The sequence below is a fragment of the Gopherus flavomarginatus genome, chromosome 21, assembly GCF_025201925.1.
Source record: "Gopherus flavomarginatus isolate rGopFla2 chromosome 21, rGopFla2.mat.asm, whole genome shotgun sequence".
Lineage (NCBI taxonomy): Eukaryota > Metazoa > Chordata > Testudines > Testudinidae > Gopherus > Gopherus flavomarginatus.
Window position 1 is genome coordinate 18,313,688 of NC_066637.1, and position 14,718 is coordinate 18,328,405.

The 14,718-nt window shown below is 45.9% G+C and overlaps 1 protein-coding gene across 3 annotated transcripts in view; it reads right to left on the reverse strand.

Annotated features, from left to right (window-relative positions):
* Nucleotides 1–14,718, reverse strand: part of KIF17 (kinesin family member 17) — a 41,367-nt gene that overhangs the window by 9,684 nt on the left and 16,965 nt on the right. For all 3 annotated transcript variants that reach the window (XM_050931210.1, XM_050931209.1, XM_050931211.1), the window contains exons 5-10: nt 12,562–13,014; nt 11,161–11,258; nt 9,697–9,844; nt 8,815–8,909; nt 8,252–8,376; nt 4,104–4,335 (exon numbers count right to left, since the gene is read on the reverse strand). In XM_050931210.1, the coding sequence (XP_050787167.1) occupies nt 4,104–4,335; nt 8,252–8,376; nt 8,815–8,909; nt 9,697–9,844; nt 11,161–11,258; nt 12,562–13,014 (1,151 nt within the window). The remainder of the gene's footprint in view (nt 1–4,103; nt 4,336–8,251; nt 8,377–8,814; nt 8,910–9,696; nt 9,845–11,160; nt 11,259–12,561; nt 13,015–14,718) is intronic.

The following is a 14,718-nucleotide window of genomic DNA, read 5'->3' on the forward strand; positions in this document are numbered from 1 at the left end:
CCCCTTCCCCTGAAGTATCTGATGTTGGCCCCTATTGTAGACAGGTTACTGGACTAGATGGACCTTGGGCCCCCTGCCTAGAAGTCGCTGCCAGAGGGTTGTGCTGGTCACTTTTGGGAGCCGCCCCAGGTAAATGCTGACCCCCTGATCTCCTCCTGCACCCCAATCCCTTGCCTCAGCCTACAGTCTGCACCCTGCACCCAAATTCCCTCCCAGAGCCTACATCCCACATCCCCTCCTGAACCCCAACCCCCAGCCTCAGTCTGGTGGAAGTGTGTGAGGACCGGGGAGAGTGAGTGACAGAAGGAGAGGGGATAAAGTGAGCAGGGGGTGGGGCTTTGGAGAAGCGGCATGACAGGGCCGTGGTCTCACGGAAGGAGCAGAGTGCAGGGCAAGGGTCTTTCAGTTTGCGCGATTAGACAGTTGGCAACCCTATTGGGCAGGCAGGTGGAAATCCTTGCTGGGCCCGACGAGCATGCCCAGCATGTACGAGAGCAGTATGACTGCAGTGCTCAGAGCTCCGGTATGAAACTGCAGAAAAACCTGAGAGTCTCTGGATTAAGTTTAGAAGTGTGAGCAACATGGGTGATGTCATGGTGGGAGTCTGCTACAGACCACCAGACCAGAGGGATAAGGTGGATGAGGCTTTCTTCCAGCAACTAACAGAAGTTACTAGATCACAGGCCTGGTTCTCATGGGAGACTTCAATCACCCTGATATCTGCTGGGAGAGCAATACCATGGTGTACAGACAATCCAGGAAGTTTTTGGAAAGCATAGGGGACAATTTCCTGGTGCAAGTTACTGGAGGAACCAACTAGGGGCAGAGCTCTTCTTGACCTGCTGCTCACAACCCGGAAAGAATTAGTAGGGGAAGCAAAAGTGGATGGGAACCTGGGAAGCAGTGACCATGAGATGGTCGAGTTCAGGATCCTGACACAAGGAAGAAAGGAGAGCAGCAGAATACAGACCCTGGATTTCAGAAAAGCAGACTTTAACTCCCTCAGGGAACTGATGGGCAGGATCCCTTGGGAGAATAACATGAGGGGGAAGGGAGTCCAGGAGAGCTGACTGTATTTTAAAGAATCCTTATTGAGGTTGCAGGAACAAACCATCCTGATGTGTAGAAAGAACAGTAAATATGACAAACAATCAGCTTGGCTTAACAGTGAAATCCTTGCTGATCTTAAACACAAAAAAGAAGCTTACAAGAAGTGGAAGACTGGACAAATGATCAGAGAGGAGTATAAAAATATTGCTCAGGCATGCAGGCATGAAATCAGGAAGGCCAAATCACACTTGGAGTTGCAGCTAGCAAGAGATGTTAAGAGGAACAAGAAGGGTTTCTTCAGGTATGTTAACAAAAAGAAGAAAGTCAAGGAAAGTGTGGGCCCCTTACTGAATGAGGGAGGCAACCTAGTGACATGAAAAAGCTCATGTACTCAATGCTTTTTCTGCCTGTCTTCATGAACAAGGTCAGCTCCCAGACTGCTGCACTTGGCAGCACAGCATGGGGAGGAGGTGGCCAGCCTTCTGTGGAGAAAGAAGTGGTTCAGGACTATTTAGAAAAGCTAGATGAGCACAAGTCGATGGGACTGGATACGCTGCATCCAAGGGTGCTAAAGGAGTTGGCAGATGTGATTGCAGAGCCATTGGCCATTATCTTTGAAAACTCATGGCAATCGGGGGAGGTCCCTGATGACTGGAAAAAGGCTAATGTAGTGCCCATCTTTAAAAAAGGGAAGGAAGAGGATCCGGGGAACTACAGGCCAGTCAGCCTCACCTCAGTCCCTGGAAAAATCATAGAGCAGGTCCTCAAGGAATCAATTCTGAAGCACTTAGACGTAGGGTGACCGGATGTCCCTATTTTATAGGGACAGTCCCAATATTTGCGGCATTTTCTTCTATAGGTGCCTATTACCCTCAACCCCCGTCCCAATTTTTCACACTTGCTGTCTGGTCACCCTACTTAGAGGAGAGGAAAGAGATCAGGAACAGTCAGCATGCACTCACCAAGGGCAAGTCATGCCTGACTAACCTAATTGCCTTCTACGATGAGATAACTGGCTCTGTGCATGAGGGGAAAGCAGTGGATGTGTTATTCCTTGACTTTAGCAAAGCTTTTGATACAGTCTCCCACAGTATTCTTGCCAGCAAGTTAAAGAAGTATGGGCTGGATGAATGGACTATAAGGTGGATAGAAAGCTGGCTAGATTGTCAGGTTCAGCGGGTAGTGATCAACGGCTCCATGTCTAGTTGACAGCCGGTATCAAGCAGAGTGCCCCAAGGGTCGGTCCTGGGGCCGGTTTTGTTCAACATCTTCACTAATGATCTGGAGGATGACATGGACTGCGCCCTCAGCAAGTTTGCAGATGACACTCAACTGGGAGGAGTGGCAGATATGCTGGAGGGTAGGGATAGGATACAGAGGGACCTAGACAAATTGGACGATTGGGCCAAAAGAAACCTGATGAGGTTCAACAAGGACAAGTGCAGAGTCCTGCATTTAGGACGGAAGAATCCCATGCACTGCTACAGACTAAGGACTGAATGGCTAGGCAGCAGTTCTGCAGAAAAGGACCTAGGGGTTACAGTGGACAAGAAGCTAGATATGAGTCAACAGTGTGCCCTTGTTGCCAAGAAGGCTCATAGCATTTTGGGCTATATAAGTAGGGGCACTGCCAGCAGATTGAGGGACGTAATCATTCCCCTCTATTCGACATTGGTGAGGCCTCATCTGGAGTACTGTGTCCAGTTTTGGGCCCCACACTACAAGAAGGATGTGGAAAAATTGTAAAGAGTCCAGCGGAGGGCAACAAAAATTATTAGGGTTCTGGAGCACATGACTTATGAGGAGAGGCTGAGGGAACTGGGATTGTTTAGTCTGCAGAAGAGAAGAATGAGGGTGGTTTGATAGCTGCTTTCAACTACCTGAAGGGGGGTTCCAAAGAGGATGGATCTAGATTCTTCTCAGTGGTACCAGATGACAGAACAAGGAAGGAGTAATGGTCTTAAGTTGCAGTGGGGGAGGTTTAGGTTGGATATTAGGAAAAACTTTTCACTAGGAGGATGGTGAAGCACTGGAATGGGTTACCTAGGGAGGTGGTGGAATCTCCTTCCTTAGAGGTTTCTAAGATCAGTCTTGACAAAGCCCTGGCTGGAATGATTTAGTTGGGGATTGGTCCTGCTTTGAGCAGGGGGTTGGACTACATGACCTCCTGAGGTCCCTTCCAACCCTGATATTCTGTCATTCTATGATTCTATGTGCCCCCCCATGTCAGCTTTGACAATGTAAGAAGCTGTGCCACTAGAGAGAATAATCTCTCTCTCACACATACGCGCACGCGTACAGCCAATTTATTAGTTTGCAAGTCAAAGCAGGACAAAGCTGGAGATGGGCAACAGCCCACCATGACCATTCTCAAATGATCCCAAGTCCTGCCCACTCTGCCTATGTTATAGATATGTGTGAGTAACCATACAAATCATAACAACCATGCCTGGAGAGCACTTTCCCTTGCAGCTCTCAAAGATCTTTACAAAGGTGAGTGAAAAAAATCTCTCTTCTCAGTTATACATGGGGAAACAATTTGCCCACATGAGTCAACAGCAGAGCCAAGTAGAGAATTCAGGTCTCCTGAATCCGTCTGTTGTTCTGTCCAGGCTGGCTCAAAGCATGTCATATATAGCTATCAAAAGTAGGCCACTTGATTTACTTCTACTTTGTGTTATGTTGAGGTGGAATAACATAGTGGCAATTTTGAGCTCCCCCTAAGCAAAAAATCCTATTTTTATTTTTAGAAATCGTGCGGCTTCGACGTGAGCAAGGATAATTTAATATTTAAGATTATCAAGGGGCTAAAATAATCAAAATCCATGTCTAACATGTCTTGTCAGTTAACTAGGATCAGTTTGAGAGACACAGAGATGCCAAAGTCATGCTGACTGGAGTGTCTCATCACTATAACAAATGGATGAAGGTGAAGGAGGAAAGGCGGATGAGGGGATAGGGGGATAAGAGTAAGGGGCACCTCTAAGAGTAATCTCATGGATGCTCCCCAAATCTTAGCTCTATACAAGAGTTAATTGCTTCTTAGGGGTTACCTTCTTCTGCATCTTCTCCAACAGCTTGCTCTTGGCTCGGACCTCTTCTTGGATAGAGTCATAGACATTGAGCAGGACCCAGTCACTGCTGTCCTCATCAATTTTCTGCAGCGCTGCCACCAGCTGCTTCTTCCGTTCATCTGCATATTTTTTCCGACGTTTGTGCTTTTCCTTCAGGTCCTTGTTTTTGGCCTGTTCTCCTCCAACCACCTGTTGTTCCAGCATGTGCAGCCTGGAAGAGTTGGACACATTTCTTAGATCTGTAGCAAAAAGGAACATCTGCACATATGCAAATAATACACTTTCATGGCAACTGCCTAGAGACATTTTAAAAGATACAATAAACAGACAGTGATTTCTGTTGAAGTGAGTATTCAGATTTGTTGATTTAAGAGGTGAGTGACGATGGGGAGCCTCTGTTTTAAGATTTACTTTGTGTTGTGATGTTCACCAAAGCCTGAGCTCAGTGTATGTGTCTTTACATACACCCTGAATGTATTCTCCATTAGGTATATCTAGAAATCTTGACATTTATGGCCCTGTATTTATGAAGTAAGAGAGATTTTTTTAAAATTAACATCCTTATCCTTATTCTTTGTTTTGAAACCTGCTGTTTAGTCCCAAGACTGATATAGCAGGGGCTGCCATTAGGATACAGAGCATCCCGAAATCATTTGCAATTTATTTTCAGTGGGTGGACTGAGGCAGATGCAGTAAAGGGAGCAATTTCCATACGCAGTGGCTGCCACATCAAAGGCTTGGTCTCTTGCTGACCTCAGGTCAACAGTGAAGCCCCTGAAAGGCAGGGAAAAGTCTGCCATGACGATAAGACAAATGCCCTTCTGTGAATCACACAACAAACTGATGTCCATGCATCATGAGGGAATATGTGCCTGCACTGAATTACTGACTATTTTGTACACAGGAGGAAAAAAACCTGTTCCCCTAACAACCCTCCAACAGGTCATTTAAGGTGATCGCCCCCTTGGGAATGTTAATATTTTTACTACAATCCCTTGCCTATGCTGAGGATTTCAGACACTGGTTGCCAGCCCGTCGTGTAATTGCACTGGTGTAGAGAGGGTAAACTGGTCTAAGTCACTATCCACACTGGTGGAGCTTATCCTGATTGAACCTGGCGTAAGCTGGACCTTACAGCCATACACTTTTTCTACACAGGGGTTTGCATTGCTGTTGCTATATCAGAGGCTGGCCAATGGAGGCCAATAGGGAGAGAATGCCAGAGTAGACATGACCCGCGATGATATTATCCTCTTAACTGTCTTTTCTTCCATCAGAGCATGCAAACCCATTCCTAAAGAACTCAGGTTTCCTCAGGAGGAAACCGGCTCTTTCCGCTCCACTGGACCTCCTGTCTCAATAGCTTGAGTTTGATATGAAACAATTTAGCCCTCAGCAGCTTTTGTTTAATGCACAATTGAATCCTGCTTTGCTAAACAGTAGCAGATAGTCCGCAGACATCCTGAGCTGTAAAGTGGTTCCAAGGAGGCTTTGAAAATCCCATCTCCAAGGAACCCTGCCTTGCCTGATATGCAAAGACCTTTGATATTTAACAATGTAATTGTAGGAGTGAGTTTCCTTTCCTTGTGTGTTAAGCAAACTAAGTTCTGCAAGGGAGTGTTGAGATTTGACACAATCAATCAGAATAATTTCTTTGAAGCTGTCTCAGCCTGTGATAAATGAAGGGGGACGTAACTCCCTTTGATAGACACCCAGCCAGCCAGTTAGCTGTAAAATCCCTCTTGGTAGCTGTTCTCTGCTTGTTTTACCTGTAAAGGGTTAACAATCCCACAGGTAAAAGAAAAGGAGTGGGCACCCAACCAGAAGAGCCAATGGGAAGGCTAGAACTTTTTAAAATGGGAAAGAAACTTTCCCTTTGTCTGTTGTTCTCCAGAGAAGCAGGGGCAGAGCAGCAATGCTATAAGCAGGTGTGAAAGTAGAATTAATTAAATTGTAAAAATAAGAATGGATTAAAGAAGTGTTGTAAGTACCTTTGAGCAGAAATAAGAAATGTTGAAATACAGGTGCCAGGAAAAGAAACATTAGGCATAAACAAGGGTGCTAATGACGAAACATTAACAGAGGATCGGTATGCATGCCTAGTCCAGGTAAACTTATCAGATTCTGCTTCCTTTGTTATCTTGTTAAGTGCTCACCCTTTTATCTGTATAAATAAAATAGTTTGTGCCTTGCATGGTGCTCACATTATCTGGGTGTTATTGGCGGAGCGCTGCACTAATAAAACAGAGTGGTCTGACAAATTGTGAGTCCTGATTCTAACTTTAACACAGGAATGCTGTGTAAGTTTTGAACCAGGTATGAAAAATCAGCTTCCATACCTAGAAGGAATCATTTGGATAGGGAACATTTAGATGAATGCAATCAGGTTTATTCTTTATTTTGGCTTGTGGATCTCCTCTATGCTAACCCCGGGTGCTTTTGTTAGCTTGTAACCTTTAAGCTGAACCCCCCCGAAAGCTATTTTGGGTGCTTAATTTTTGGAATTGCTGTTTTAAAATCTAGCAAAAGCCTAAATTGCAGATGTATTTTCTTTCTTTTTGTTTTTAATAAAACTTACCTTTTTTTAAGAAGACAATTGGATTTTTTGTGTCCCTAAGAGGTTTGTGCATGTCGCTTGATTCTGGTAGCAACAGCTAATTTCCTTTGTTTTCTTTCTCAGCTCTTCCCGGGAGGGCTTGAGGGTACCCCACAGGGAGGATTTCCCAAGCGCTCCTTCCTGGGTTCAAAGAGATTTTTTTTGCATTTGGGTGGTGGCAGCGTTTACCAAGCCAAGGTCAGAGAGAAGCTGTAACCTTGGGAATTTAATACAAGCCTGGAGTGGCAAGTATTAATTTGTAAAGTCCTTGTGGGCCCCCACTTCCTGCACTGGGAGTGACAGAATGGGGATTCAGCCTTGACACAGCCTAACAGGCGAATAGCTTATAATTTACAAATTGCACTGCTTTGTATATTTTAATAGCCTGTTTGAGCCTAAGAGATGCCCAACAGAGAAATGTGCAGCAGAGAAGCCCTTGGGAAACCTTCTGGAGAAACAGTTACAGCACAAGGCCATTTTCAGAACGAAGCAGCATTCAACACTTGAGAGTTTAATATAAAGGCACACAATTGCCTCAAAAAACAGTGGAACCCATAAAGAGTGAATCAGGATATTGTGAAACTCCACTAGTGAGGAACTGACAGCAAGTCCCATATTGTTTCAATGCACTGTCATTTTGCTTAAAGGGACTTTCCAGTCAGGCCCTCTCCAGGGTAGACTAACAACTGTGCCATCTTCACACTAGTTTGGATTCAAGATGGGCCAAAAGTTGAACCTTGAATCTGAAGCTCTTCATACTCCAAGGATCAAGTTTGGGTTCAAGGCTCCGAACCTTGTTCCACAGCAGATTCAAGCCAGAAGGGACTGATTTGCCAGTTCTTGTTCAGATGTGGTTCTTGCAAGAACAGCTGATTTCCATTTTCACTGTTTTGGGGCAAATATTTTACAGTAACAATAACCAACATATTTTTCAAGGTGAGTTTTATCACAGCAGACTGACAGCCCTAAAGAGGAAAGTCTCATTTATTGAGCTACACTATGGGCAGCAACAAGGCAAGATTCCTCCACACCTCATCCCACCACCGGGCTTCAATGCCCTGGAGGAACCCCCTCTGGAATCGAAAAAGGAGCAGTCTCCGCAGTCTGTTCAGTTCCAAACCTTACCAACAGCAAGTAGATAGAAATGCATTAGTTCAAAGACAGGCCTACCAACAGCGCCAAGAAAGGAAAGACTTCAGAGTTAGGCAGCATTTGATCTGGTAACCCAGAAGCAAAACACTTGCTGTCCCATTTGCAATCTCTTCAAATATACTGGGGAACAGGCCTTCACTCTTATAATTTCTGTATTTTGGCAACATCTAATGTCAGATCTGCGGGGTCTCCATGTTTGAACGAGACTGGAACTTCCTTGTGGAGCATGAGACACATCATCTTCTGTTTTGTACACATTAAGCACACTGTCCGAGCTTAATAATAATAATACAGTGCAATAGTCTGGTTGTTTCTGCCCATGCACCTCACATGCAATGCACAGAAGGAGCTTTGCTGGATCAGAGGCGCAGTTACTGACCTGGCAAGCACTTGCTGCTGGTCCACAGCCACTTGAAGCTCCTCAGCAGCAACAGCCACTTCTGCTCCAGGACTCTCTCTGGTCACACTCCCGACGTACTGGGCTATCTGAGGCTCTGCTGTGTCCTGAGGGCAAAAGGCAACTAAAGACAGCTGTTCTGAAAACATGCAGCATGTATACCGTGACACATGATGAAGGAGGAAGCTGGGGCTGCTCGTGGACTAAAGAGTAAGGAATGTCATTTTGCTGCTTCCCCCTGCAGCACAAGCCACCGAAATTGTCACATTACCCTTAAGGATATGATACTGCTTGGAGTGAAGTTTTGGCATTGGGAAAGCTAAATTTCCCCTTGCATTTTCAATTGGCTGAGGTATTCTTTCTCATTTCTTGCCCTAGTAGTGTTGCTGTGCACTGTTAAACAGCTGCCACATTCCACCCCAGAAGCAGCTGCACTGTGGCTAGATAAATACGCTCTTTTATTGAGTATCCATGAACCTCACAGACACAGGGGGACAGCTAGATTTGTTCCATTTGTCTGATAAAGAGCACTGGCTGATGGGTACCTTGGTGGACACCTGTGCTGTTTCTGGGACGGCGACAACAGGGCCTGGAGACAAAGGTGCTTGGTCAGGGAGAGTTTCAACCCTCAGGACAGCATCTGGAGAATACAAGAAAAAATACCGAGAACTCTTAGCTACAAGCTCTCCACCACTAGGGCATCATTCTATGAAAATACCACATGTGTGAGCAAAACAGCTGCCAATTGCCACTCCACCCTGTTTGGGGAAAACCATGGGAGACCCAGAGAGCATCCTGCATGAAAACAGTAGTCTTCACAATGGATGGTAAAACTTTGGAGGTTCACATGAGAATGCTCAGTCTGTCTCTGAGGGTGGGGGCTAACGGTCAAAGAAAAATTACCATTTTGTGTTACAAAATTTCTGAGCCAACTATTGAGAACACAGGTAATAGAACTACTATAGATTATCAGCTCTTTGGGGCACAGACCATCTTTCTGATCTGTATTTGTTCAGTAACTAGCTCAACTGGCTCCTAGGCAGCACTGCAAAACAAATAAGGATGGCTGGCAGCAAGTCACAATTGTCTCAGGAATCCCCAAACTTTGCCGAGTTGACAGGCCATATTGGCTAATCACCAGGCATTGAAGGGGCACACCTAATTCACATATAATGGAAAAGTTTGAAACTATCACCCTCGTATCGTCCATAGAAGTGTGGCTTGTGCCAAGCCCACTGGCTTAAGGTACAGCAATGCACAATGGGACCTGTCATCTCTGCAGTTCAAAACTTTTATTCAAGCTAAGTGCTATTGTGGCCCAGGCTGCAAAGTTCTATTGTCTGCAGTTGCTAGTCCCCTGGTCTACATCCTCCCTGACTATGGTTTCCACAAAAACTAGCGCTTCTCTAAATCTTCCCTGTTCCCACCTGCTTCCTTCCTGAGGTTTTCCTCCAGAGTGGACAGCTTGAGGTCGTAGGAAGTCCGCATGGTATTGATGTCCTCCTCAAGTCGGGCGCGGGATTCTTGCTCGGCTTCATAGTCTGCCTTCAGCTGGGCCAGCTTCGCCTCATACTCCTGAAAGGCACAAGGGCACTGTGGACAGCCTGGCATGGCACATCCCAATGGTCTACTCCTGACCATGCCCACCCATTCTGGGCTACTCATCACTTCCCTAGCAATATACTAAATACAGAGCTGCATTCACAGCCATTTTCCACTCTATGATTTAAATGAACACAGTGGCTGCTCAAAGGTGATTGGCACTTCTCCATTTATCCACAGGACAGGAATAGCTGACGCAACAGTGATGCCAGCATGCCTCAACCCTGCCCTGGAGGGATCTCCTTTAAAAATGAGAGGGGAGTTCACTCCCTCTAGCACTTTCACCTCTGATCTCTCTGCCCAGTCTGCCAAGGAGGAGTCTGGTCAGTGTTGATGCTGGAGATGGATTATGAATTTGGACACCTGCATGTTAGGAAATGGACTAATATCCCAACCTGGATTATCAGCCATCAGGAAATGTACAGATGGCATTAAAAATTTGACTGTCAATAATACAGAGTAATCAGTGTATGTGTGTGCGCGCGCACTAGTTATTCCTCTCTCCAGCATATATCCAGGCTATGTGAGATGTTTCGATGCATAATCTGAATTTTCTGATCCTTTCTGATGGTGGATTATGTGAATCTTGACCCACAGAGACAATCTTAGACAAATCCAAAATTGCAATTAAATGGTAATTTTCCAGGCTAGATAAGTGCTGGTTCATAGGAAATCTAGAATTTAGGCTTCTGTGTATTTGAAATTGGTCATTATGATTTTTGGGGACAAATGAGGCAGCCTTGTGTCATACAAATCACATCCTAAATGCTATCAGATAGGAACAAATTTTTGACCATCCCAATATGGCCAAATTAGAGACACCAACAGAACCGAAAGGATCTATATCTCATTAATGATCACCTAAGCAACCAGCAGCACTGACATCATTGGGAGTTTAGTCAAACTAAGGAGGAAGTAAGAGGTTCAGGATTTGGCCCAATAGTCGGTCAGATCAGATTCACTGAACCCCTTGCTGAGAGGAGATTCCACACTAGAATAGCAGGGAGTGCTGAAAGCTAAGGCACTTCTACAATGCAAATCGACCCGTGCTGAGAACCCAGTTCCATCCCATCTCCAAAGCAAAATGAAAAAATGTTGGGAAACAGTGGTATTGTAACATGATCTCCAACAACACAAGTTTTGTGGTACAAGACCAAAGATTGAGGTGCGTGGGGAGAGGTGTACCAAGAAGGTCACACAGTTCCCCTTGCGCTACAGTTATGCTGAGGATTGTAAAAGTGGACAACCCCCAGCAGGAAGTAACTTGGGGGTCATACTCCCTGGCTTACTTCTCTGATCAGCTGCTTCTCTGCCTCAACATCTGGCTGGGGTTCAGGTAGGAGAGCTGGCTTCAATTCCAGCTGAGCAGTCTCAGCAGGTAACAGACCTAAGGAAAGGAGAAAGATTACTCACACATACAGAGGACTGTCCACAGATCATTTGGCAACTAACCAACAGAAAGAGGCTAACAGATGATAGGGAATGTGTCAGCCTAGACATTCCTTTAAATTGTGTTAATAGGATACAGTCCACACTGATAGAGTATGCTCTGTGCTGAGGCTGCACCTGAGAGAAAGTCACTGCTGTGTGGAAGGACAGAGTTTTAAACAGCTTGGTTCCAGCTCTGTAAAAGGCTGAAGATAATTCTAGTCTAGACTAAATAGGTTCTTGCTATTATTTCCCAGGATGTAACTGAGGGCTACAATGGTATGATCTTTGCCTGTGGCCAGACTGGCAGTGGGAAGTAGTTTACCGCGTAGGACACTCTAAACTCTTCAGCACAGAAAGACATTGTTCCCTGGACACCGGATCACGTTTCTGAGAGCAGTACAGGTCTGCAGTGATGTGAAAGGGTTATGGCAGTAAATGCAAGAGTGAGAGCTGCTTGGAATACAGTGCTAACTGGAGTCTTCCTGTCCCTGATTTTCATCTAGCTATTTACTCAGGGAAGAGGATCATTCTCACTCCCATTTTACAGATGAGGATATTGAGGCACACAAATGTTAAGTGACTTGCCCTAGGTCAGACAGAGAATTAGCATCAGAGCTGAGAACAGAACCTAAGAATCTTGATGCCTAGTCCTCTGCTCTAACTGCTGGAGAATGCTGCCTCTTCACCCAAGCCTAAAGTTACAGGGATGCAGGCAAGATGTCTGGTTAAATCGAGCAGTGATCTTGTGAACTTGTGCTTCTCAAGCTTCATAGCCCCTATGCTGCTCCCTTCCCTTACTTATCCTCAGAGAGAAAAGGCAGGAGTACCATTTAATGTGGCCACCTAACATAACCTCAGGCCCAGGAGGGTAGGATCAACAGTAGGGAGGCGAAGGGGGCATGGACATTGCCTGCTCTCTTGAAGGCTGGTTCTGTCTGGGGCAGGAGAAGGGAAGAAAGGCCATACAGTCTTATTCCCTACATGAAAGGCTGCTCCTATCCAGGAGTATGGAGGATGGGTCCTAGAGGCTGCTCCCCTCCCTAAAGTCTCCCCCCATCTGAAAACAGACTGCTCCCATCCTACCCCTACCCCTCCCACCCAACTCAAAGGCCAAAGCTGCTGGCATTGGGCTGAAGAGTGCCTTCCCCAGCAGGTAGAAGAAAGGTTGGGGAGAAATGCCAATGTGCACTCTGTATATTTAAGGTGTAATTTTCTGGCCAATGATAAAGCAACTCTGGAGCAGTCCAAGGGCATCGTACCTGACAAGTTATTTGTGTTCATCTGTTCAGCCAAAATGGCCTTCAGCTTCCTGATCTCCTCCTGATACTCCCTCAGCAGAGCATCTTTGGGATCTTCATTGATACGGGGCTTGTTCTTGATGTTCTTTGCCCGGTTGGCGTAGCGCAAAGTGCTGAGACTCTCGTCGTAGTTGTTATCAGCAGGAGACAGGCAGGCCACCATGAGGGTCTTGGTGTTTCCTCCAAGGGAGTCCTGCAGCAACCGGGTCAGCTTTGAGTCTCGATAGGGGATGTGTTTGCACCTGCCATCTACCAGGGCTGAGATGACATTGCCCAGAGCTGAGAGAGAGAGGTTAATTTTGGTGGCTTCTTTGAGACGCTCCCCTGTGGCTCCGGTTTTGGACTGCCTCTCGCTTCCAGCCAGATCCACCAGGTTGAGTTTTGCAGCCCTCAGGTGATCCTGCCCTCTCTCATCTGCAAGAAGAAGCAACTTCACCAGACAAGGACCAGGCCTCTTGCCCTTAGGCATTACATATCAATTTGAGCCCTAGACTTTGTATGCACATAGGCCCTGACTCAGAAGAGCACATATACTCATGCATAACATCTAACACAGGCTTGAGTCCCATTGAAATCATGTGCTTACCTATTTTGCTGAATCAGGGCCTTGGTTCCCAGAATACACAGCAAAACTTCTTGAACCGCTTTAGATTCTGATCCCATGAGCACTCTCACCTCCCACAGGCTTCAGTGGAAGATGAAGGTACACAGAATTTTGCAGAAGACACTCAGCACGGTGCAGGATTGGGACTCTTACCTTGTGCAGGTTTTTTCATACAAACTATGTCCCCCAGGATGTTTCATGGAGTTAAATGACCAATGCCAGGCAGGGAGAGAGAAGTTAAAGGGGTGGAGATAAGGGAGAATGGAAATGAGAGTCAAGAGTCAGTGGGGTAGGAATTCAGCATGGCCGGAAGAAACATATGGGCAGTACAAGCAGCAGAGGATGTGAATGGCCAGAGAGGAGGATCCGTTCAAGTGGACTACCGGGAAAGGCTTGGGGGAACCAAGAAGCCTGGAAGCAATATTTAGTTCAATTTCCAGCCTACAGCTTCTCTCTAGGCCTGAATCAAAGCTGCCTCAGTGTATGGTGATGCTCATAGGGTGGCCTGTGGTGCACAGACACAGGAAGTGCCCCTCACCAGGGAAACAAACACTATCAAGACGTCACCATGTGGGTTCCTGGCATCCCAAGGGGGGCTGCAAACACTCTCCAAGGATCAAGTTTTACTGCTTAGAAGCTGGTGAAATGACTCAGCAGGAGGAGAGACGTGCACTGTCACAGTCTGCTCCTCCTCAATGGACAATGGGAAGTATAAGCAGAAAACAAGAAAACTCCCCAGATTAGGATTCAGTCCAGTCCCTCGAGCCTGGGTGAGGAGCCTGACCTTCTTAAAGGATTCTGTCCCCTTTGCCTCCTCAGCAACCAATTTACAGCTCTCCCTCATGCAGTGGTATTCAGGGGAAGCCAAGAGCTAAGCTGAAGTTAACACATTGTTTACCAGGGACCAGGAAGTGACCCTCCCTTCTGTAACATTTCCTTCCTACCTTTCACCCCAAAATAATGCTAACTGTACTGGGCTCAGGAAGGAATTCCTCCCTCCACGCCCATGTATTCTGTATTTTTTTATTATTTTTTTTGGAGAGGAGGGATCACCTTCCTCTAAAGCTTCAGCAGCAATGTCCATAGCTAGAGGTGGGATAGTGGACAGGGTGGGCCAGGACTCTGAGGTGACTGTGACGTTGCACTCCATATGATTTTATGAAAATATGCTAATGAGTGTGAATATAATGTAGCTGGAATATGCTTCATGTAAAAGGTCTCTTGTAAGGTATCATTACAAAGCTTATAATCTACTGAGTGTGGTCATCCAATTTGTATAAATGTATCATTCTTGTATCTGAAACTAGAAATATGAAACATAACTCTGAGGTCTATTGTAAGTATGCAAAGTGTGGCCATTAATGGTGGCTTGGAATCTTGATGGCTCCCATCAATTAGAACAATTGGTTGTAAATAGCTCTGTTTACTTGCAAGCCTTCCTGCGAGTCAGGCCAGGAACAATGAAGGCTTGGGTCTCCCAAGACATGTGACCATGTCACCTGGTACTGGAATCC